The sequence below is a fragment of the Rattus norvegicus genome, chromosome 1, assembly GCF_021556685.1.
Source record: "Rattus norvegicus strain SHRSP/BbbUtx chromosome 1, alternate assembly SHRSP_T2T, whole genome shotgun sequence".
Lineage (NCBI taxonomy): Eukaryota > Metazoa > Chordata > Mammalia > Rodentia > Muridae > Rattus > Rattus norvegicus.
Window position 1 is genome coordinate 18195175 of NC_141534.1, and position 23684 is coordinate 18218858.

General features: G+C 41.3%; 1 protein-coding gene across 24 annotated transcripts in view; it reads right to left on the reverse strand.

Annotated features, from left to right (window-relative positions):
* Positions 1-23684, reverse strand: part of Ptprk (protein tyrosine phosphatase, receptor type, K) — a 499334-nt gene that overhangs the window by 223741 nt on the left and 251909 nt on the right. For all 24 annotated transcript variants that reach the window (XM_087567119.1, XM_087567108.1, XM_087567090.1 and 21 more), the window contains 2 exon segments: positions 17954-18035; positions 15964-16079 (listed from right to left, as the gene is read on the reverse strand). In XM_087567119.1, the coding sequence (XP_087423245.1) occupies positions 15964-16079; positions 17954-18035 (198 nt within the window).

Below are 23684 nucleotides of genomic sequence, written 5' to 3' on the forward strand. Positions count from 1 at the left end.
ACAAACATTGTGGGAGTAAACAACAACCATCTGAGATAGAACCCATGCCCAACACAACTTAGGTGGCCAAGACCCTAAGACTGGATAGGTCACAGACCTAGGGGGAAATCCAACATTATTATTCTGTTAAAGGAACAGAGCAATATGGTGGCTCCTGACATCATTCTATCATACCCATAGATCAGTGCCCTTATTCAGGCATCATCAGAGAAACTTCCCTCTGCAGGAGATGGGAAGTAACACGGAGACCCATAGCTGGACAATGTGCAGACAGTAAAAGATCTTGGAACACTCAGATGTCTCCATCAAGTCCTAATCTCGGGGCTCAAGGGGCTATGTGGAAGAGGAGGCAGAAGGATTGTAAGAGACAGTGGGAATGGAAGGAACCTAGGAAACAGCACCTTCCAGACAGAATAGGACCCCACATATGAGCTCAGACTGTGGCAGCAAGCACATGGCCTGAACAAGTCCAAGCCACACTTGGTCCCTCCCTGGGCTGAGAGGAGACGTGGCAACAATTCCTTTCCCTTAGTTAATTTCCCACTAAAGGTATCTCACTCAGAATGGAGACCACACTTAAAGGAGCCCAGTGCTGAGCAGCAGTAAATGGCCAACAAAATGGATTCTGATATTTTTGAGGTATTTGTCTCAATGATTTTTAGGGGCATGTTTACATTACCTGTCTTCCCTTATCTACAATGATTTCTGAATTTGAGTGTTAATGTGTTTGGGTGTTTCTCTGCATGTGTACATGCTTTTTCTTTTCTCTCCTCCTCCCCCTCTCCCTCCCCCTCTCCCTTCTCCTCCTCCTCCCTCTCTCTCTCTCTCTCTCTCTCTCTCTCTCTCTCTCTCCTTTTATTTGTTTCTCTGAGTTTTTGTTTTGTTTTATTGTTTTATTCTGGTTATTTTGTCTGTTTCTGACCTGTATGCTTTCTAAAAAGGGAGAAAGAAGTCATGCAGTTATAAGCTTGAGGAGGTGGAAGGGTCCAAGGAGGAGATGGAGGGTAGGGCAATAATCAGAATATACTGAAGGAACAAATATTACTGCCAGTGAAATAAAGGAAGGAAAGGGCAGCTTATATTCAAAAGCTCTGGACTATAAGCCCAGAAAATCAGCCTAAATTCTTTCTCTTCCACAACTCACGTAAACAAAAACAACCAAAGCAGACGCAAATCTGAGATGGATTTCAGTTAGCACGCCATTCCATGCACGCCTTCTGACAGATATGATGTGTCTCGGCACTACTCTCCCAGGATGTGAGTCAGCACTATTCTCTGTGGGGCCACCTCCTTCTGCTGTCAGTCATGCTCAGGCAAGGCTACTTGGGTTGGCTGCCCCTTAGTCTCATGGCTTCTGCAAAACTCTTTATACTGTGCATCCTGCAGCCCTCATCCTCTGGAACATGAGCACACCCGTCCCAGAAAGTCTCAACATGGCTTTTGAGAATCCTCGGGGGTTGACAGGCCCACTGAGCGTCTGGGACATTCTCTGTCATCAGTTGGACTGGATCTTTCACATACACCAGCATTCCGCTCCCTCTCTCAAAGGTGGGCGTTTTCCTTTAGTATCTTCAGAGCTCCTTCAGAATGAACCACCGAGATTCAGGCTAGTAACTTGCAGATATCTCTTCAACTCTCCCACCCAGCAGAATCCACAGCACTGGGGATCCTCTCAGAATCGATTACCCTAAAAGCCCTGTGAGACTTCCCAGTTACCTTCAAGTTCTGTAACTGACTGTGAACAATCAATTGAGATAACTCACTACCTTCGGACCAGCCGTACCTTCAAGTTCTAATGCCTCACAGCGTTCATTCTTCAGTATCGTACAAGACCAGAACCTAACGCCATGATATTTTCCTCATGAATCACAACTGTCCATGCATTTTATTGTCGTTTTGAGACAAGGTTTCAGTGTGTAGTCCTGACTGTCCTGGAACTAGCTTTGTAGACCAGGCTGGCTTCAAACTCTTCCTCCTGAGTTCTGGGGCTAAGGGCGTGTACCACCACCTCCTATGTCCATGCATTTCTTTCCTCTACATTTTTGAGGCATCTACTACTGCCAGTGACACTTTCTGCTCATTTATCTTATCATTTGAACAAGGACAGCTTTAGTTCTCTCTGCCTCAGTTTCTCACCTCAGTCCTATTCTCAGGACTTTTGTCTCTTATCCCAAATGTCATAAATGCTGTTGCAAAAATTTTACTAGAGTGTATTAGTTGATTTTGATGATTGGGATCTTTAATAACTTAATATAGTTGATCTTTTTTGTACTCAGATAGTCCTGAAGGTAGACTGTGGTGGTATGAGTAAAAATGGTTTCCAGAGGCTCACACATGTAAATGCTTAGTCATCAGGGTATGGAACTATTTGGGAGGGACTGGGAGGTGTGGTCTCCTTGAAGTAAGTATGTCACAAGGGGTAGAGTTTGGGGTTTAACAACCCAAGCCAGCCCCAGTGTCTCTTTGTTCCTGCTGCTTCTGTTTTCCGATGTAGAACTCTCAGCCCCTTCACCCAGTGTTCACCATCATGAACAAAGTGGAATAAAACTCTGAAACTATAAGCCAGCCCCAGTCTAATGCTTCACTCTATACGTGTTGCTGTAGGCATGGTGCCTCTCCACAGTGGCAGAACACTGCCTAACACGGGAAAGCTTCATGTTTTACAGACTTCTGTACTTCACTACCAACAACCTTTTCTCATTTCCCATATACCACAAAACAGAGGACGGGGACAAATTGAGGCCATCACAAATGACTATCATGAAGCAGCTGTGGCTTATTTTGTATTTGGTTTCATTATTGCATTGATATTATCTGTAAAACGTATGTTGTAAAGACCTCATAATATATAATTGACTAGCACAACAGACTATCTTTCCAAAAAGATAATTATAAAATTTTTAAATCAGGATATTAATTTGTTTTCAATAATCATTAGATAAATAAGCACCAAATACCTGGTACTACACCACCTACTACTTTGGTTCTGTCATTTTCTTTCATAGAAACCTACTCTGATAATGGTTTCCATTTATACCCTAAAATGCAGATCCACAAACATCAGAAATGAGTCGTATAGCCTATAACTAGAGCTACTAAATCTCGAAACCTGGTTGATGAGCCCAGAGCTACTATTTCTCAGTTTATTAGAGCTCGGTCCAGTTGTTTGCGGCTACACATTGATCACTATGTTGCTCTAAAACAAGATAATCCACTGTACTGGCTTTGCTTTCTTTCCTCTATTTCTGTAATCCATAGCAGTGAAAAATATCACCTGAGAGATATACATAAGCAAAAGGTCTGAAGAGGAGACTGGAGGCTTCTCTGAATCAAGACAAACCCCTCCCTTGCACAGGGTATCAGGCTGTCCTTTAAGCTTATAGATTCTCTGTCCTAGTAACTCTGCCCAGGTTGAATAAATCTCAATTACTGAAAACAATAAGAATTTTAACACCAAAAGTGAGTCTAAGAAATAGAGTTCTTAGCATGAGCTTTCAGAATGGTTCCGGGTTTTCTGCAAGGTGTTCTTCATCCAACTGTCATTATAAAGAACAAAATGCTAAACCAGAACATGGTAAAGCAATAGAGCTATGCAGACTATCACTGCTAGAGATGGCAGTATTCGCCAAATATCACATTAGAAAGGGGTGAGGAAGTCATATGACTTTATCATTATAAAACTATATAATTTGTAATCATGGGGAAGCTGAATACATCAATTAGTTCAGAACACTGTGATAGTGTCCCATTTATAGCCGGCAATGTTCTTGAAAGTCACGAATAATATGAACATAATTAACACTGCTGAAAAATATATGCATACCTAAAACTAGGCGGAAAATTTTGTGACTTTCTTTAAACCACATGTGAAAATAATTACTTGAAAAATTAAGGAGAAAGCGAGTTTACAGACAATGCAAAATTATTGCAAGAACAATACCTATATGTTAAGAACTACTGAGTATACAATGTATCTGATATCTCTATAGTTATAATGGAGTTATGGTAAAACTAAAGAAGCAATACGTCATTAAAACAAGTACCTTTGAAGTGTTTGTAATCCTTTAGTGTCATTGAAAACCTAGACTATGCAGAGTGGCAAATGTCAGGCATGGTCATGCACACCTGTAGCACTAGTTTGAAGTGGAGGTAAGGGGATCAGGAGTCTAAGGCCATTGTCTTTTGTCTTGGCCTCCACAGGGTCATTTTTAATTACATGTTTAGGTTGGAAGATAGTAGAGAGTTCACATGCACCTTCGTAAACAGCCTCCCACCACCAGCAAACAGGCTCATTTCTTATCACTGACATCTTCCCACTGAACTCCATGACCACTGACTTCATCATCCTTCACGCTCACTTCTGAGGATGAACAGTCTATGTTTGTACAAACGCAGATCCTGCCCCTCAGTTGCCATGTCCCATGTACCGAAGAGGTAGACAGGGAAAGCCTGTGGCTCTCCACCCTGGATGTAATATGGTGGTAGCTTTTATTGAAGAGGTGGATGGGCCGTGCGTCTAAGAAGACAATCCACTCTTGAGTCAGAATGTCTCCTCCCTTCCATTTCATCAGTCTGAGCCTGGAAGATGTAAATTCTTTGGTTTTCCTTTGAAACCTCCAGGGGACAGGGAAGTCCAACAGTGACATGACTGTGGACTTACATTCTCCTGGAAGCTTAGGAGAGACAACCAACATCAGGGTCTGATCTAGCAGGTATTCAATACACTGCCTGACCAGTCCATCCACCCACTTGATGATGCCATGCTTTTGGGACTGAAGCATGGACTGGACCATCATGGCCACTCAGCTATGGGTTTATCTAGAACAGTGTGGGTTTAATGCAAGAAGAAAAGTTCTTGTCTTATCTGCCATGCTGCCTCTCTATTTACCTGGGTGAAATGTCCACACTGACAGGCACAGAGTGATGGGGGTGGGGGTGGGGATGGGGGGTTCTTCCAATGCCTGAATCTTTCAATGGCTACCATTGTTTTATCCTACAGACCCCAGATGACTGTGTAGACTCTCTCAGGGTCACTTAAGATGGATACTGAGTGATGCCTAGAGCACACTGATCCCTTCTCTATTGTAGCAGTGCATCCAGGCTATGAAGGATTGACTGCAGCCACATGTCAAAGAAATGGTGCCTGAGACTAGCACTGAGAGACCTCAAGACTATTCTCAACTGTGAAGTGGAATAATAAAGGTCTAGGCTACCCTGAGCTACACTGGAACTTGTGTCAAAATAAACCCAAAAAGCATACAAAAACTATGGGTAATAAATAAGATGCAGTAGAGAAAACATTACGTGAAAAATCTTTAGACTTGAATTTGAAAAATTAATATGAATTCTGAGGACATATTTGGTTTTAAATATGTGCGTGCACTCATCTGTCTGTGTCTACGGTCTAGCAGGGGAAACACTCCAATACATAGATTATTGCCTTGATATACATTTTATCAATTAAAACACAAAGAAGGACACCATGGGAGAAAGACTGATTCCTGATCGACAGGAATTGTAGTAGACTATCTCCCTAAAACCAGAAGCAAAAAAACTCACAAGATTACTGAGTTCACGGTTGGAAGACTCGGGAGATAATATGGAGTCGCAGAGGCCACAAACGACTTAGCTGCTGACTGATAAATAGAACCCGGTGGATTCTGAGATCATGACGAATTTTTAAATTTAGGCGTTAGTAACAACACTGAAAGAAACGGAAGTATTCCGCTTTGGGGGACGACAAAGCATCAACTTGCTATATTGAGAACTAACAAATGAAGCAAAGAGCTCAAGGGCATCTCGTAGAAACTTCCAGATCTCATCAAACTGCAGTCGAGATTGACCATGGCAGGGTATGTGACTGGCATGTTTTACATGAAAGCAGAGAGGCATGGAAGGGTTACCAAGAGGGTCAGAGGTACAGAGAAGAAAATGGGGAATCCAAAAATTTATGTGTGAAAGTAACATTAATGAAACAGATTACTCTGAATGCTCTTCTAAAAAATGAGCAAATCACAAAATAAACAGTAAAGAAATAAAGTGAAAAATGAAGTTAAAAACAAGATTTTTAACTGGAAGAATTAAAGGTATTAAGGACTAACAATGCTAAAATAAGGAAAGATGGGACCATTTGTACCTTTCGCTATCATACCAGGCACCACTTACACTATGATCAAAGGATCAGATTTGACCCCAGCCTGCTTCTAAATCCCTGGAAAATACAGAGAAAACGGAACTATGTTGACCTGAAAATAATTGGCAAAACAAAGACTAAGAAATTAGACTAGCAAAGGTCTAAGACTGCTCAACAGCATACTCAGGTAAACTGTGAGGAAAGAGAGCGAGGAGAGACATAAGGATTTAAGGGCTTATTTGTTTTAAATCACGAAAACCGCACTACAGTGAGCAGGGACATATTTCAATGTCATGACAGTGATGGGCTGGAGATGTGACTGAGTAACAGAAGTCTGCCCTAGATTGCACGAGTACGTGTGTAAGCATTCTTTCTATGTCTGTCACTCTCCTTCTCTCCCCAACACACAAAACCAGAGTCATGATATTTAATTAGGTTGGCTTCCACTATGTATATTTTTATCATATTATAAAGTGATCTCATAAATATCAGATCTACTTATCGATTTGCTTTTCAGATTGGGAGAATCAGCAAAGATGAATTATGTTTGAAAATAGCACAATGAAATATATTACTTTGAATGCTAATGTTAAAAATGAGCAATTTTTAGGTTAAAAAAAAACCATCACCACCACCACCAACAACAACAACAAAAAAACAAACAAACAAACAAACAAAAGTACAACAAACAGGAAACCAAAAATGAAATCAACGAATATAAAAATTTCCCAAGGGGAAGGAGGAAAAGTGTTGTCAAGTCTGATATGATACATAACACATTGGCTTATTGGGAAAGTTGTGAGGTGGCTGACTCTGAAAGGGCCCATCTACACCTATCGCATGGGCGCTGCCTTCAACCTCACGCAAAGAACAATAATTATTTACAGACTTTGATAAGAAGAAATGTTGGGAGGGGATAAGGAAGTTGCTCATTTATAATACCTGATTAATTTTAGACATTTCACCTAGGTTATATAACTATTCAAAAAATGCACTGTACTGACCTTCATTAAGAAATCATCAAATGCAAAAAGAGTAGTATCCCTAAAATTTACATACGATGAATCTTTCCAATGCTCCCAGCACATACACACATCTAAAGATGCTAAAATATCAAAGACAGACTTCTTGAACCATGATCCACGGCTAGTGAATTTAATTCAAACATTACAAACGTGGTGCTTTATACAAAGACATGAAGGCGGGATACAATGTGTGAACTATAATAGTCAAATGGCCCAAGGGGTAACAACAGGCTGTATTAGGTGATAGCTACTAGTAAGTACAAGGCCTCTTGCACAGAACAGGGTTCAGTGTAAAGCCAGAGATGCTTAGAAGAATCAGTATTGTCTAATGAGAAAGTCCACAGCGACAATCAGAATTAAATAGAGTCTGTCTATCAGCTTAGGTCAACGGTAGGTGACAAGAAGTTAGGACACTATGAAAGACAAGATCTGAACTATTCTAACTCCTGGTTCTGAGACCAGCGATTCAGAAACATCCAGGAAGAAAGAGGCACCAGGAGTTTTCCAAAAAAATCATTCCCAACGGACAAATATGAGGACTGCCCAAGGCTTTAACTAACTGTCTTAGCAAACTTTCCTATGGTATAGAAGCCAAAATCCATTAGAATGTCTCTCCCTTCACTCTTATTTAAGACCATTTATGTGCAATTACAAAGGTAGAAAAAGAATGAGTGTAACCAATGGTTCTAGCAACCAGTTAGTTCAAGCCCAGAAAATGAGTATAAAAGTAAAACCTTGAGGCTCGGAGAATTATATTGTGCTGCAGTCAGTCGCATTTCCTCAAAATCTGTTAATTGCTACCCACTGGATCCAAAACCATTCATCTTCTTTAATCTGTGTCTCCCGCAGATTTTCCGATTTGACTGCACTTCCCAATCTGAGTCCTTTATTGCCTGATGTCAGCACTGCCAGCAGCAGCTGTTGCTTCCTCCAGTTCTGTCTAGGCGCCTGTCCTTACCTAGTCATTCATCCCATTTACCACTTTTCCTCACAGTGACCCCTCAGTGACATCCTTCTTAGACGGCTGCCCCACTTCCCTCAACTGAATGCATGTGTTGTGTCTTCTGACCCTGCGGCAACAGCCGTCACCCACAGATCTTCCCTTCTGGGTGTCCTGTGTGCGCTGACTTCCAGCTCTGAGCCAAGGTTTCTCTTAAGATCTCACCAAAATACTCGAGTCTTTGGTGCTTACTTTCCTCTCTGAAATGATTGGGTACTCTAAGATCCCTGTCCCAATCATCCCTTGAGGTTAAAAGGCCCTAGCTAAAAACTCAGCCTTAGCAGTGAATGGTCTCCACGAATGGCCTGAAACATGCCTTGAATCCCTAGGCTCTGGATACCGCTTTCCAGCATCTTGTTCAGGTCTCGGCAGCCCACAATCACGGGGCTCAGAATTCAAATCAGTTTATGTGGTTGAACACATAGCTTTAAAACTCGACCAGAGTGCTGTAATTCAGGGATGTCTAAAGAGCAAATTACACCATGCTTGTATTAACCCTTAAAAGCTGAGAGTTTACATATCTCATTGCATTTTCCATAAACTTCCAGAACGAGTATCACCAAGAAAACAAATGATAACAAAGACTTATGAGAATGCTGGGAAAGAGAACCCTTAGGCACCCACCACTGTCGGTGGGGGTATAACCTGGCACAGACACTAAAGAGAAAGTGACCACACGATGTAGATATGCTGCTCCTGGACACGTACCGAAACGCCTCTCCATCCTTCTACAGAAACTCGTGCACATACATTGATACTTTATCGGCAGGAGCTAGGAAACAGAATCAGCCTATATCCTTTTAACCATCCTGACATCAGGCTTTCACACTTACTTTCTGTCTTGATAACTAAATGCAGTTTTTGTTATCCTAGTACTTCAGATGCATCTGAAGAATTTTACAAAGTCAATCATCTACAAATGTCAGAAGTTTGAAACTTCCGACCTCCAGACTCTTTTCAATATGCATTTTTCTCTTTCCCACTTTTTACAGAATCGATGTGAACTGACCAGCAATCAACACATCTAATCAGCTTAGCTTTGAAAAATACACTTCGTGTTACTTCTGGATGAATTCTGTAATATAAGCTATACTATTGTGATGTAGGTTAGTTTCTTCAGAAGGCTTTCCTTTTCTCATTGTAATGAATGTAAAAATTCAAGATATTTCCTCTAAAAGAAGTAGAATGTATCACGAACGGTCAAGGCCCTAGAAATGTGGTATGCTACACACTCCAACTACTCTCTCGGATGGTGGTAAGGAGTCTTCGATGATGCTCTGGCCGTAGGAGCTTGAATTGCTGCAGGCAAACAGGCCTTTGGAGTGGGCAGCCGTACAATTGCTCAGTGAAGATTTTTCACACTGACCCCCCTAGTGTTCTAAAGCTCGTGTTTCATATTCTCACTTGCATGTAGATATCCATGTGCAGTAGAGGGAGGCAGTTGGGGCAACAGAGCAGCCATTTTAAATGCCATCTGACAGGAAGTTTCAGACCCACCGCTTGGCTTGTACTGACTCACAGCTGGCAACAGCTGGGACTCAGAAGAGGTCAGCCCCTCTCTAGTTGTTTTTCAAAGCAATTTGCATCTCATTTTACTAATTTCACTCTCCAGTTGCTACTCTCAAGCCACTGCCTAAATTATCTGTTGCTCCATAAGGAGCGGCATTTCCTTTGGCTGAGAAACTCACTGGATCGCACCACATTAGCAGCGTCCCTGCCTCACCAAGGGCAAAGTGGTGGCTGACTCTCTGGTTTTGGCAGGGCCCACTGAAGAGGCACCAGGCCAGTGCCTGTAGTGATTACTGACAGATTGGCCCAACTGCCATGGCTCTGACGACAGTCTGCTACACAACCTCGCTTCAACTCACCAAAACAAATGGTGCCACCAAACCTACCCACGCGTTGCGCTCCATTCAATGAATCCACTGCTGAGTTTCTCTGCCCAATTCACTGATGCATGCCTGCCAAGCTCTGGGATGATGGATGGAGTCGTTAGCATTTTAGGTTTTGCACAGAACCTCAAGCCAAAGCATATGGCCTGACAGATGTTCCAGCAATGGGCTCTATTTGATTTGCCATGTAGCTGTCCACTTACGCTGGAACCTTCATGAAAGAAGGTGCTACTTATTCATGGCAGGATGACCCGTTTCAACCTTCCTCTAGACCTAAATTATAAGGTATCCTCAGAACGCCAAGGACAGCCCCCTTTTATAGCTTAGTGAGATTAATGGTTACAAATGACCTTGGAACATAACCAAATCAGTTTAGGGGGCAGGATTGACAAAGCTTGGGACATTGCCATCAATGCGATGATGAGTTCAGTCAGTAAGTGGGGCACGGGAGAAGCAAGTATGGTATTGTCCATATTCCCCATTCTTGTTTATTTAGTTTAAATGGATAGAACTGTAGAACTGAGCAGGTGTTAGCCTTTGGGTTACAGGAGCTGACCCAGCATCCCATCTACGTTCTGAGATGTACATGCTACCCCAGAAGGTTGTTCACTCCCAGTCCAGTCACATCTCCTATACAAGACCAGGATTTGGGGCTGGAGAAATGGCTCAACATTTAAGGGCAATTGTTGCTCATGTAAGGGACCTGGATTCGGTTCCTACCACCAAGGACGTAGCTCACAACTGCCTGTTACTACAGCTCCAAGAGAAGCAATGCCCTCCTCTGACCTCCATGGACACCAAGCATAAGCATGGTGTACATATAACTACATACAGGCAAAATGAGCAAACGTTAAAAGACATCATGAAAAGGCAATTACTTTAATTCCTCATTTTCAAAAAGTTAATGCAAAGGTCATCATAAGGTACTAAATTCGTTTTAATCTTCTCCTATTTAAAATACATGGTGGCAGCATTCCATACGTGTAAAATATATACTGCTGGGGTTCCATACATGTAAAATGCACGGTGCGCGTACTGTTACATGCACCAGCAGTTCACTTTCTCATTGTTAAACACAATGGTCTCCTATTGCTTGAATTCAAGCCGGCCTCTTGATAAATTTTACTCTGTTAAGGGTTCCCAGAATCCTGAGTTCTTAATCATGATGAATAAACAGGTTATGGACACCTCTTACTACCTTAAGAAATGCTGTAATATCTCTTGAATCAATAGGTGAAAAGATGCCCCGGCAGCATGTTGGTTGATGACTGTTAAAGTCCCTTTGCCCTTTTGAAGTAAAGTGACACATATACCAGGCCACCCTTAAACCTATGCAGACGGTAACCTAGATCGACCTGATACTGCTAATCCTCTTGCCTTTGCTTATTGAATACCAAGACTCAGGGTTTCGCTCATTTTAGGCGACCACACTACCAACCGAGCTATATAAACCCAAGTCCTAACGACTTTGCTGTCAATAACTTTAACCGACATATTTATTTCTTAAAAAAAAATAGCACAAAAGAAAAAACCTGAACAACATCAATTTATAAAAGACATATCCTCATATTAGTTTCCTACATGAACCTTCCCTGTCTTGTCTCGGGAATACAGGCAGATAGTCAAAAAATTATTTCAGCATATATGGCCTACGAATTTTGTAAAATTTTGTAAAATTTTGTAAAATTCTTGTAACCTAGGTCACAAGCCTTTTGTTGTGAGCTACCAATTTTCTAGAATTAGAGCTCCTTAGAAATACAACTAAGGGGTTGGGGATTTAGCTCAGCGGTAGAGCACTTGCCTAGCAAGAGCAAGGCCCTGGGTTCGGTCCCCAGCTCCGGAAAAAAGAAAAAAGAAAAGAAAAAAAAAGAAAGAAAGAAATACAACTAAAAGCTTAACAGAGTTAGGACATGAAAAACATGTACAGAAAAGTTAATGCTGATAATTTGCCAAAACTGTTAAGCACTTAAGCCTTAAGCACTTAAGCCCAAGTTCCCTGGGCTTTGTGGAAGAAGAGGAAAGAGCTTTACACAGGATGACAGGCCTTACAGGCCTAGCTCTCCTTCACAATATCTTAAATTATATTGTATACCATATGACAATATGTATTTTAAAATCTGTCTTCCAGAAATGCTCACAATTTCATGACGCTTCTATTCTGTTGACGGTCAGCCATTTCTAAAAGTGCTCCTTACACGCTGCATTATGGACAGTGGGTTTATTCACTGTGGACGAGGAGGTCAGTTTGAGCTGTCCATTTTTAAGTTTTTCTATATGTCCAGAGTGCAGAAGTGTCTTTAGACATCAGCTAAATAACCCCATAGATCCTTTCTAAACCCACCATGAGCAGAGCTGCAAGATGTTCTAGGTTAATTTAATATCTCTGAACATCCTACCTTCCCTATCGCCTCTCAAGTCACCTAACAGGCATCCCACTGAGATGATAAAACGCCTCAGAAATGAGCATCACAACCTCCAAACTACAAACAGAGGAGCAGCATACGCCTCAGGTGTACTTGTATACTGGAACTCAGGAAAGGGTATCTATGATGAGGAATCAGTTAAATGCCTTTGGGGAGGGGTGTAGCAAGTAGCTTTGCTTTCAAAATTGAGTACTGGAAGTCGCTGTAGCTCTTGTTACTTTAGCCCATATAAAGCCATTCTGCTAGTTGAAACACTACAAAATGATTGTGTGGAGGACCCAGGAGGATGCCCATCTCTTACTATTATGCCCGCCCCACGGTAGGGCACAGCTAGCTGTCCCACTATTATTCCACTTCTTCTGTGAGAGAATATGTAACCTTTAACTGAGTCTAATCAAGTACATTCCTTCTTGGGACTCTGGGCAGACATTTTCAACACTTGTTCTTACAATGAAAGTTAATTTAAGAGACCGTTTCTTTTTGTAAGAAACTAATAGCATACAATTTTTACATTATGCCATCAAACAAAAGAAGGTTATTAAGGCCATGTTTCACACCCTCACAAATAATATAAAGCCCTAATTTAACATTTTATAGATAGAAGGGATTTTTGTTTCCACCAAACATCTTCTTTTCTAGATAAGAAAATAGAGGCCCAGGCGGGACAATGAAATCTGAGCCCATCACAATTAACTGGGTTCCAAGGGGGTTGAAATGCAGTCAGAATTCATGTCCGGAACCCTCACACATTATTCTCTATAGGAAATGAAAATAATTTACCATCTGTTTCAATGAGTGAGTTCACTGTGAAGTTACAATTCTTCCTGTTTACTTGTGTTTTTACTACTTTTGGCAAAAAAAAAAAAAAAGAGATTAGTTCTTGGAGCAATAAGCAATTTTTGGTTGACTCATATAAATGTAAGGAACAGTCAGTCCTATGTGATTAACTGCTATATATCACCACTACGAAAATGTTTTATTTCAGAGACTGGACAGATGGCTCAGTGGTTAAGAATGCTTTTTCTGAGAACCTGGGTTAAATTTGCAGAACACAGATAACAGCTGACATTTATCTGTTAACTCCAATCACAGAGAATGCCTCTTCTGGTATCCTAGGGAGCCAAGTATGCATATGATCCACAGGTATACAAAAAGGCAAAACAAGCCTTGAAGGCCTTTAAACCCAGCACCTAGGGAGCCCAGGCAGGCAAATTTCAGTGAGTTCAAGGCTAGCCTGATCTACACAATGAGTTTTAGGAACAGCAAGGCAATATAATGAAATCCTATCTCAAAAAACAAACAAACAAACAAACAAAAAAAAAACAAAGCCTAAACACACATGTAATTTTTTAATTAAAAATGTTGTCTATGGAAATATCACTAAACTAAGTAAATGATACATTTTAATATCTTTTTTGAGTATGAAGAAGAATTTTTGAGAAGAAATTATGAAAATTTATGCAGCATTATTGAAAAAAGGTAGCAAAGTAAACTTGTGCAGTGCTGGAGACCATGCAATGTGCAGGCTGGAGACCATGCAATGTGCAGGCTGGAGACCATGCAATGTGCAGGCTGGAGACCATGCAATGTGCAGGCTAGGGAGCCATGCAACAGCTATGTCAACGTTGAAAAGAAACACAAAATCACCTTCCATGGCCAATGCAAAGACTCCAAGGAGGGGAAAAGCAAACGGAGAGCTTTTCTACCATCACTGCTCAGAAAATGGCAGAAGGAAAATTTCAAAAGACCATAATAAAATGAGTCAATCCACAGCAGAGGAAACAACAAAAATGAACAGTGTTTTCTCTGGGGCCTACTCAGACCAGCGCAGTCCAGAAAGGCTTTGTCACCACAAGCCAGCTGGTGTCTGTGGATACAGAACCCTTTTGATTACAATGTCACATTAAATGCTAGAGCAGAAAACCAGTGGCTGGCAACGGAGCCATTTCTGCTTCCCCAAGAACGGGCTATTGGTCTTGCAGCTAAGACCAAATATCAACCAATGTTTCCACTGGGAGGGGGGGGGACAAAAAACAAACAAACAAACAAAAAATAGAAAACCAGGAAAAATGGTGAGAAAGTAGGTCTGAAATAATGTTAAAGCACTCACAGACTGAAAGTATGAGAAAGTGGGTTCAGCATTTAGTCCACGAAACAGACTGAACATTATAAAATATGCTCCCTGGAACAAATATTCTAATTACCAATTAACTATAGACAGGAAAAATTAACAGGAGGAGAGGAAAAAAAAATCATTAACCTTTAATGATTTGTCTTTTAGAAATCTACTGGGATTCTCGGGCATTTAAATTCTAAACAAATTAAATCCTTTTCCTTACTGTGATACAGAAGAAAACAATCAACAGGTCAGAGATGGGTAAAGAACTTGCCTCTTAGGCCTGAGAAACGCCAACATACTGGTGGCTGGGGCAGCACATGCCTGGCACTGAAGAGGGAAAGGCAAGTGACACCAGGAGCTCACAAGCAAGTCCATGTAGCCTCCTGTGAAATCCCCAGGTTCAGTGGGAGATCTCCTCTCAAAATAGTGTAAGGAACAATGAAGAAGATACCCAACGTCCACCTCTCAGGGCATCTACACATTACCTACGTACACACGCGTGTGTAAACTCCACACACACAGAATCAAAATGCAAGTCTAGGCGATAAAGATATTATTACAACTGCCTTTAAACAGCTAAAGAGGTAACTTTCCCAGATCAGGTCTTCTGGTTTTAGGGATGCCCTTGGCATACACCTCCCACCATGCCCCTCTCTCAGCACCTAACAGTGACAGCAACACCTTTAATACTTTCTCTGAAGGTAAAACGATTCTAAGCTCAACAGATTTTTCTCTGATTCTTTCAAAGCCTCATGGCATGTACATTTCTCCAACATCTATGTCAATCACGATCAGTTCGGTAAGGACTTATTGAGGATTCCACATGTATAAGGAATCAAATGGCAGACAACAAGCAAGTCCTATACATCAACTTCTAAAAAAGAGAAAGAGAAAAATAAAAGAAAAAAACAAAACAAAACAAAAGCAGAGGAACCTGTCCATTTCTCTTCCACGCACCCTCTGGAAATGCCCACGGTAATTTCTTATCTTAAGACTGTCTGACAGTCCCCACGTAGATATTATCTTCTTAGAAGTTCACGTTTCAAAATATTTATTAAGAAATTTTTCATTTTTTTACTGCTTCTTCAAGGTATCCAGAGAATTTTTCTTTAGAGTTTCAGCCGGACGCTTGAGAATCACTGAGTGTTGCTAAGACACCAATGCCAGTATCGGTTACCCTCGTTTTTAGTCAGAGTATTTAAAAGTGAAGGGTATGTTTGGAATCTCCAATCAGCCAAACGAACTCATACAAATAGCTTGCCCACATGCAGGAGACAGAAACAGGAGAAGAGAAAAGAGTCGCAACTACAAACAATACAGCATTGTTTAGACCAAGGGAGCCCCTTAGCGCAGCAGCTGACGGGATCTTACCTGCAGCCATAACTTATTATGTACAGCATCTCTCCCTGTAGCAATGCACTGAAATGTAGCATTCTGCCCTGCATTGACCTCCACATCACCCAGGCGGAGGAAATGAGGAGACTTATCTGTGTAAAAAAAAAAAGGGGGGGGTGGGGGATACATGGTTTTGTTCACAAGAGAAGATATGCCATTCTGCATTTCACAAAAGAACATTGTTCTTGATACGCCTACCTTTGACTCACATCAATATTCAGAAGGAACTCGGTGTTCCTTTTTTCTAGACCACACTGTTTCCTCTCTCGCGCTCAGTTTTCCTTCGTAATATGTCTCATACATAGTATCTCATCTTTTTAGAGATGGGTTGATGCAGGGTGCGTCTGCCCTGCTGGTACGCATATTCTAATAGCTGCTCAAGTGTAGGCTGGTGCCTAGTATTAGCAATTACGTCACAGTAAGCCAACACGGTGAGTCTAATGGGAAACAGAGTGGATGCACATCGAGGCTTCTACACTCTGGCAGCCACTTAACTATTAACCCACAAGCTGACCATTCTTTCGCTTTTTCAAACTTCAATTGCTGTACATTAGAGAAGGAGACGTTTTGTTTATTTAAAAAAAATGTTTTCTTCCTATTTGCTTATAGCTATGGGAAAGTTCCCAAAGAACTATCAGACCAACAAAAGTGATGCCTGTAGTCATGTAGTGTCACAAGGGTGATCTGACTGTCAAATCGCAACTCCGTACAAATTTCCTTTTAAATCTGAAGCCCTATCAGTGTTTACCGCTGAAGAAAAATATGCACAGGCCAAGTGAAGCCTCGGTGAATATGAAAAATAAAAAACATCTCCAAGAGTCCTGTCACTCTGCAACTGCTACTGTGCGGCCCAATTTATGACCAGCAATTTCTTTGGTCACAAAATCATTTCTTTGTTATCTGACACATAGGACATGAAAGGTGGACAGAAATGAAGTTCAGTTGCACTGTGGAGTAAACAAGCTTACTAGGCTAACGGGAGCTTGGAGGAGGATCAGGTTGCTACCTTTCTGAGCGTATACCACACAGGATCAATAATGTGATCTTTGCCTGACACGACTTCCTCCAGCAGTACACAAAACAGAGCAGAAACGCAAACCCACGGGCCCCAGCGGAGATGCGGTTATCCAGAAAAGAGACAGCCTGTGTACTCGTCACTGTCAACATGATATAACCGCTCAGTTGAGGCACAAGGCTTGGCCCTGGCATGCTGACCTCAGGAATCCTCATCAAGGAGGACTATGGAGCACGAAGTACCCTCACACAGGACCTATCACATTTTTCTGCTGGGGAATCATATCATGAAGGAAGTCTAAACTGCTCTCTGAAAATTCTGCCTGACCCTACTGAATGATTGCAATAGTTGTTTGGGGGCATGGAATCAAATACAATTTTAAGTATGAAGTCCGAGAAACAAAGAGTGCTCCTACAAGGACCTCACAGAGTGGTGGCAATAAAGCCAGACTTGTTTTGATATTATTTATTCAATACTGACTGACTCAGTTATTTAGAATGATAATAAAAAAATGTAGACCTGAGTTCCAAATGGGTTGAGTACATTTCATTTTCTTTACTTCTTCCCAGTATAAACTTAGCAGATCAGAGACAAGACAGCTTTCGTTTGCTCTGTTATTGAGCGCAGACTTGTCACTTGTCTTTTTCCCCACGATAGAAAGAAAATATACCTCAACAGCGTAAAACGTCCGAGTGGAATTAGATGTGTACTTACGTTTTTGTTACCGCTAATTGAAAACAAAGGAAAGACAGCTATCACACATGAAATGGGAAGTCTGAAAAATCTGTGATTTCAAAATTTACTGAACATTTTGGTGTTCCTTTCCAGGAAGACTAGGGGTAGCAACAAAACTAGCAAGAATGGCCAGGCAATAATCAACCGACGGCCTCTGCCAGTCCGAGACACGTGTTAAAGGGATGCAGAAAAATAGAACTCTTAATCGAAACCTACCGCAAGGATAACTCAAGACTTGGATGTCGTCGATGGCAATATAACCACTTCTCCCTCCTGAGACTTCAGCTTCAAATATTACCTGTCAGGAGAAATGGAACACATTTACCACAGTCGCCTTTAAAGGATGTCTGCAGCAGAAGACAGTTACAACGCCCTAAAAGAAAATTCGATTTTCCTTTCCTACTAGGAACTTTTAACGATATCTTATATAGACTTTGATTTCTTAAGCCTTCTGCATGTAACCATAGCAGAGCTTACATAGTAACTAAACTACTAAGTTCACATGGCTCCCACATGCTTAAGTACGTACTATCAAGTATTTTGAGATTTCATAACAATTTACCAGTAGGTCAGGAAACTAAAATGTCAACAGTCCCAAATTATCAATTCTCAGAGAAAAATATAGAGGCCTGTACACACGAGCGGGCGCATGCACACACACACACACACACACACACACACACACACACACAATTACGCTTAACAAAACTGCACTCGTGTCTTTTTAAAAATAATGTTTTATATAGCAATTTTACAAGAAAAAAAAACCCAGATTTAGCATTCAGCAATTCAAGGTTTTATTTGACTCCTTTATTCATGGAATTAAATAGATTATTTGTGGATTATTCTGAAAAGCACTTTAGGTAATACAATGGGATGTTATGTTTAAAGTAACAATGTAATATAAAATGAGGCTAATGACAAAAAAAATGGTTATTAGGTAGGACACAATCCAGAAGAAGCAGACAGGCAGATTCTAGTAGGTTTGACAATATAAACGATAACCAAAGGGAAAAGATAATAACTATGGTGAAACAGACAGGATCGAGATGCTGACTCAGCAGGTGTGGAGAAACACCGGTGACATCAATGGTTTTTAGCACAGGCTACCAGCTGAAGGCTAAGAACAGTCAGACAGTAATAAAGGGCAATATGCAAACACGAAGAAGAAGGCCGTTACCAAGTACATCTTACTATTTCAAATGTGACTTCCTGTGACATCTGCAAGGGAGAGTGCTTAGCTATCAGAGGACAGCTCTGAGGTATCGGTGAGTCTAAAAAGAAGAGAACTTAACTGGAAGGAAATGAGCTAAGAGCTAAGGTGATGGCAAGATGGCAGAGTGAGAGAAGGGAAGAAAGAGAAGGGGAGGGGAGAGAAGAAAGAACTGGAATGGCTGACAATGGACCCAGCAGGAAATCCAAGAGCAGGACCAAGACCTGATGGCTAGGGAAAAACAGAACACAGGAGGTCCGGCCAGGTCAGCACTGGCAAAACACTGACTGGTAAATCAGCTGAGTTACAATAGCCAGAACACAGCAGGTATCTGTGCATCTAATAGACACAAGCCTGAGAGCCCACAGGATTTCCAACACCATCTGCTGGTCTCCAGCTATGGTTTCTCCCTCATAATGGGAAAAGTTGTTAACTTGGGGATGGGACTATGTTTCTAACAGTGCAAGCTGATGGGAGACAGTGAGAACCATGGATCGTGAGGTGGTTGTATAAAAGCTAAACAACGAACTGATAATTTGGGAGGTTGGATTTTGAAAGACTGAAGGAAATAACTTCTGATAGAGAACAAAGTCCAATAAAAGTGACATTTAGAAACCTCTCTTGGTTTTGGCATTGGTGGTTCTTTGGTAACCTTGGCCAGATCAGAGTCTTACTGTAGAGAGGGAAGAAACGGGTCTCTAGTGAGACCTGCGATAGAGTTCATTAAATACTGACTTTATAAAAGGCAATGTCCTAAACTCTCATGCATGTGCATGCCTGCTTCTGTGTTAGAAGCAGGCAGGTAGGTAAGTAGGCACATAGATTGTAGATACATATATATGCATACTTACATACATACATGATACATGGGTAGGTAGGTACATACATACATAATACATATACACACATACATACACATACATACACATACATACATACATACATACATACATACACACACACAGTATATCAACTTGATATAAAGAACTATAGGTATCCAAGTAATACTTAGAGAGGATAAGAAAGAGTCTTATCCAGGGAAAGTATGCAAGTTGGTTATCCAACAAGAAATAGCCCTGAACATTCATACAAGAAGCATTATGGAGACTGTGTATGTCTTATTTAGGAATATATGTGTATGCATATTCACATATCCATGTAGAAACAATTAATGATAAAAGGATCCAGGATTTCTAAGGAGAAGAAGGACGGTCAGACGGGGGTGTTCAGAACGAGAAAGAAGACCAGGAAAGGATGGGAGTATATTATCTAAAAAATAAGCAACCTACAATGACTCCTCCTACAATCACGTGAGGCGTCTCCATAATCTTCTACAACTTCCTTTCTAAAAGGAGCTCAGAAGAGGCAGAGACTGAGGAAGCCATACTGTACCAGGCCCTGCAGCCTGAAGGGGACTGACATTAACTTCATCAGATAACTTCCTGATAGGAAGAAGTCCAGGGGGTTTGTTTAAATAATATTTAGGCTTTAGTTTCCTTTGAAGATCTTAAAAATTGTTTAAAGATAACTCATTTCCACTAGCACACTAATGAGATATTATCCGGCAGAATGACAGTATTTAACATGAAACCCCATTCTTTTGTCATATTCCTACATCTGCCGAAAGTCAATAAAAATTGGGGGAAAATAGACAGGGATATGTGGTTCTTCTTAGTTCATCCACCCTGGCCACAAACTCTCCTGGTCCCTCCTTTCTATTTCCACTGTGTCGTTTGTGACTACAGGATCTACTAGAACAAAGTGAAACTGAAAGACAGTATGGTCTTAGAGGAGGGGAAAACACGCTTCAGGAGACAAAGACAGTTGATCACGAACATAGATTTGGGAGTGAAGGCAGGAGGGTGTCCTCACGGGCACACGATTGTTCCTCGGAGCAAATGTATTTACTATGAACATCGTCACAGCCCCGTTAGTCTGAGACATGAACAGGGTTTGGTGAGAAATAGAGAACAGAATGTGAACGGGTAAATAATGTTCCACTGGGAAACAGGACTGGCTTGTCCGCACAGAAAGCCCATGCTAAACCTTAAACTCTCCTGGTGTCCAACTCTTCAGAAAGTCGCAGAGATCAGAAACCCCCAGACCCACAATATGCACATTATAGGTATAGAATATTGCTTTTGTGATCAAGTTTAAACAGCAGTGTACAGAGAGTGCCCTATTATCGTATCTATATGTGAAATCAGATCCTGGGAGAATGATGCTTCAAGGAAAGTAAGCATTCAAAGAAAACATAAGAATGCTGGCTTCTTAAGACATATTTTAATAAACGAAGCACATGTCCCTAAACAGCGAATCATTGTAGCTATTTCAGTTCAAGGATTTTAACTTCTCGACATATCTTACTTAGTGTTAACTTCTTAATTCTCTAACTTCCCTCTTTCCCAGTAAATGCGACTTTAAACAAGATTGCTGTACCCTTGAGGAAAACTTATTTGTTCAATTAAGTTGAGGTTTGTTCGGGACAATAAATTGAGGCCTGGATTCAAAGGAAGGCAAAATGATTGGCTCTTGATCAAAGAAGGGAAAAGGGTAAGTTTTCTTTCTAGTGACCTCATTTTCTCTACTAAGTGTTGCCTTTGCCTCATTAACAGAAGCCGTCAAGAAATTTCTGAGCTCCTGTTCCTTCACTGCTAAAGTCAGGATCAGTGCAATCACTTCACAGAGTCCTCACCTTGCGAGGCTCTTCTGTCCAGTCAGGGGAAACAAATCCCAGCAGTTTAATTATGTAGCCTGCTGAAGCTAATCTTCAGGTCAGAGCTAATGCTGGGTGTCAAGTGGTTGACGGGGGCTTCCAGGAAGAGGAGAGCAATGAAAGGCGCCCCAGATGTCAGTGTGAACCTGTCCTCGGAGGCAGGGTGCATGGGTTCTGCCTTTTGGGCTGTTTCTCCTCCACTCCATTACCTGAAATACTGAAGGTGATGATTCTAATCAAGTTTCTGCTAATCCAGCAACATTCCTGGATTATTAACTAAATAAATGAAGTTGAATTAAAGCGGGAGAGCAGAAAGTGGTATTCCCTACAGAACAAGGACAATCTTATCCTCTGGCAAATGGGATTAATGAAGAGGAGAAAAGATCTCACATCGTGAGTCCTGGATCTGGTGTCGGACAGCTTGCATCTAGTGGACGCTTTGCTGTCCCGTGTAACTCAAGTGATCGGCTAAATATGGGACTACACACACAGCTTCTTCGCCTGGACACCTCTGATCCCACTTATAAAGCAAGAGACCTGCTAAGACTGATTGGTCTAAGTAAAGCGATGAAACAATGTACGAAAGGCCATGAAAGATACAGGCACTAGAGAAATGAGAAAAACTCACCCCTCATTTTCCTTCACTATGTCCTCATGGTAAATGTTCATGCTCCCGAGTCAGATATATATGAGTTCACATTCTTTAATTATCACTTCAAACCATGTAAAAACTTAAATGAATTAACTTACAAAGCTTTACCTCATATAAAATTTAAACTTGGGTTTCTTCTCTTATAGTGGGAACTATTAATATTTACCTCAGAGCTTTGTGAAGGATGAACTGAAATAACGCATATGGAACAGGACAGATCCTGGCCCACAGAGACTCCTATATGAAAAGCGCCATGGCAGCCATATCGGGGGATGGGAGGGGTGTGGGGGTGGGGGAGCATATATTAAAGACAAGTGCTTGGAAATAAAATTTTCTCCCAATCCTCTCTCTTCGAAACATGAAGTATACAGCCAATTTCCAAAGGGTATAAAATAATCTGGCATTTTACTCCTATAATCGTAAATCTGTGGTTTTGTGATTTGAACTTTTAAACAGGAAACTGTGCTACTGTAAAAGATGTAGTAATTACCGCTGCCCTCATTTATAAAGGGGGCAGGCTGAAATAATGACGAAGCTGGCCACTTGAAATCCATGAGTGTGACTCAGGCTCCCACCACGGACGTTCTCAGCGGAGCCCCTACTTCTTGTATCTCTCGTCACACATGAGACCTTCAAAGCCCAATCATTCAAGCATGCATGCCAATCTTCGTCCATAATATTCAATAATTTAAATCAGTATTGCATTGCTGACTTCTCTTCATTATTTGAACTTCATTACACGAACATTCATAGTTTATTTTCATTTTGAGATGTCTTACAAGATAGGCTAGACTCACCGCGAAGGAGCGATATGACACAGAATGGCCTCAAATGTAAAATCATTCTGCTCCAACTCCCCACGACTGCAATTATTCACATGAATTTGAACATTCTTACCCCTCGAAGCCTGAGCTTTTGGAGCGTCATTCTTTCCCTGCACTGTTTACCCTGATGGCACTGAGGAAAAGAGGGTGAGAAGGTCAGGGATCCGAAAGAGGTAAAAATAGGTAGAGATGCTGTGGAAATTATGTCTTGGACATGGTACAGAAGCATTAATCTGTCAAAAAAAAAGTTTATTGGCCAATGAGCTGAGGCAGGATTAGAAGACGGGTCATCCAGCAAAGAGAGGGGTTTCTGGGAAGAGAACCGGGTATGACAGAGACTCACTCCAGACACAGAAGATGGTCACATGAAACTGAGGTCAAAGTCATCAGCCATGAAGCGTGATTAGAATAGAATAAACGGTAATTAAGCTATGAACTAGCTGAGGAACAACAAAGTTTTTGGACTGGCATTTATTGATGAAATATCCAGTCTCAGAGTTTCTGGGAACAAAATGGATGAGTGGAAAAACACAAGGTTACAG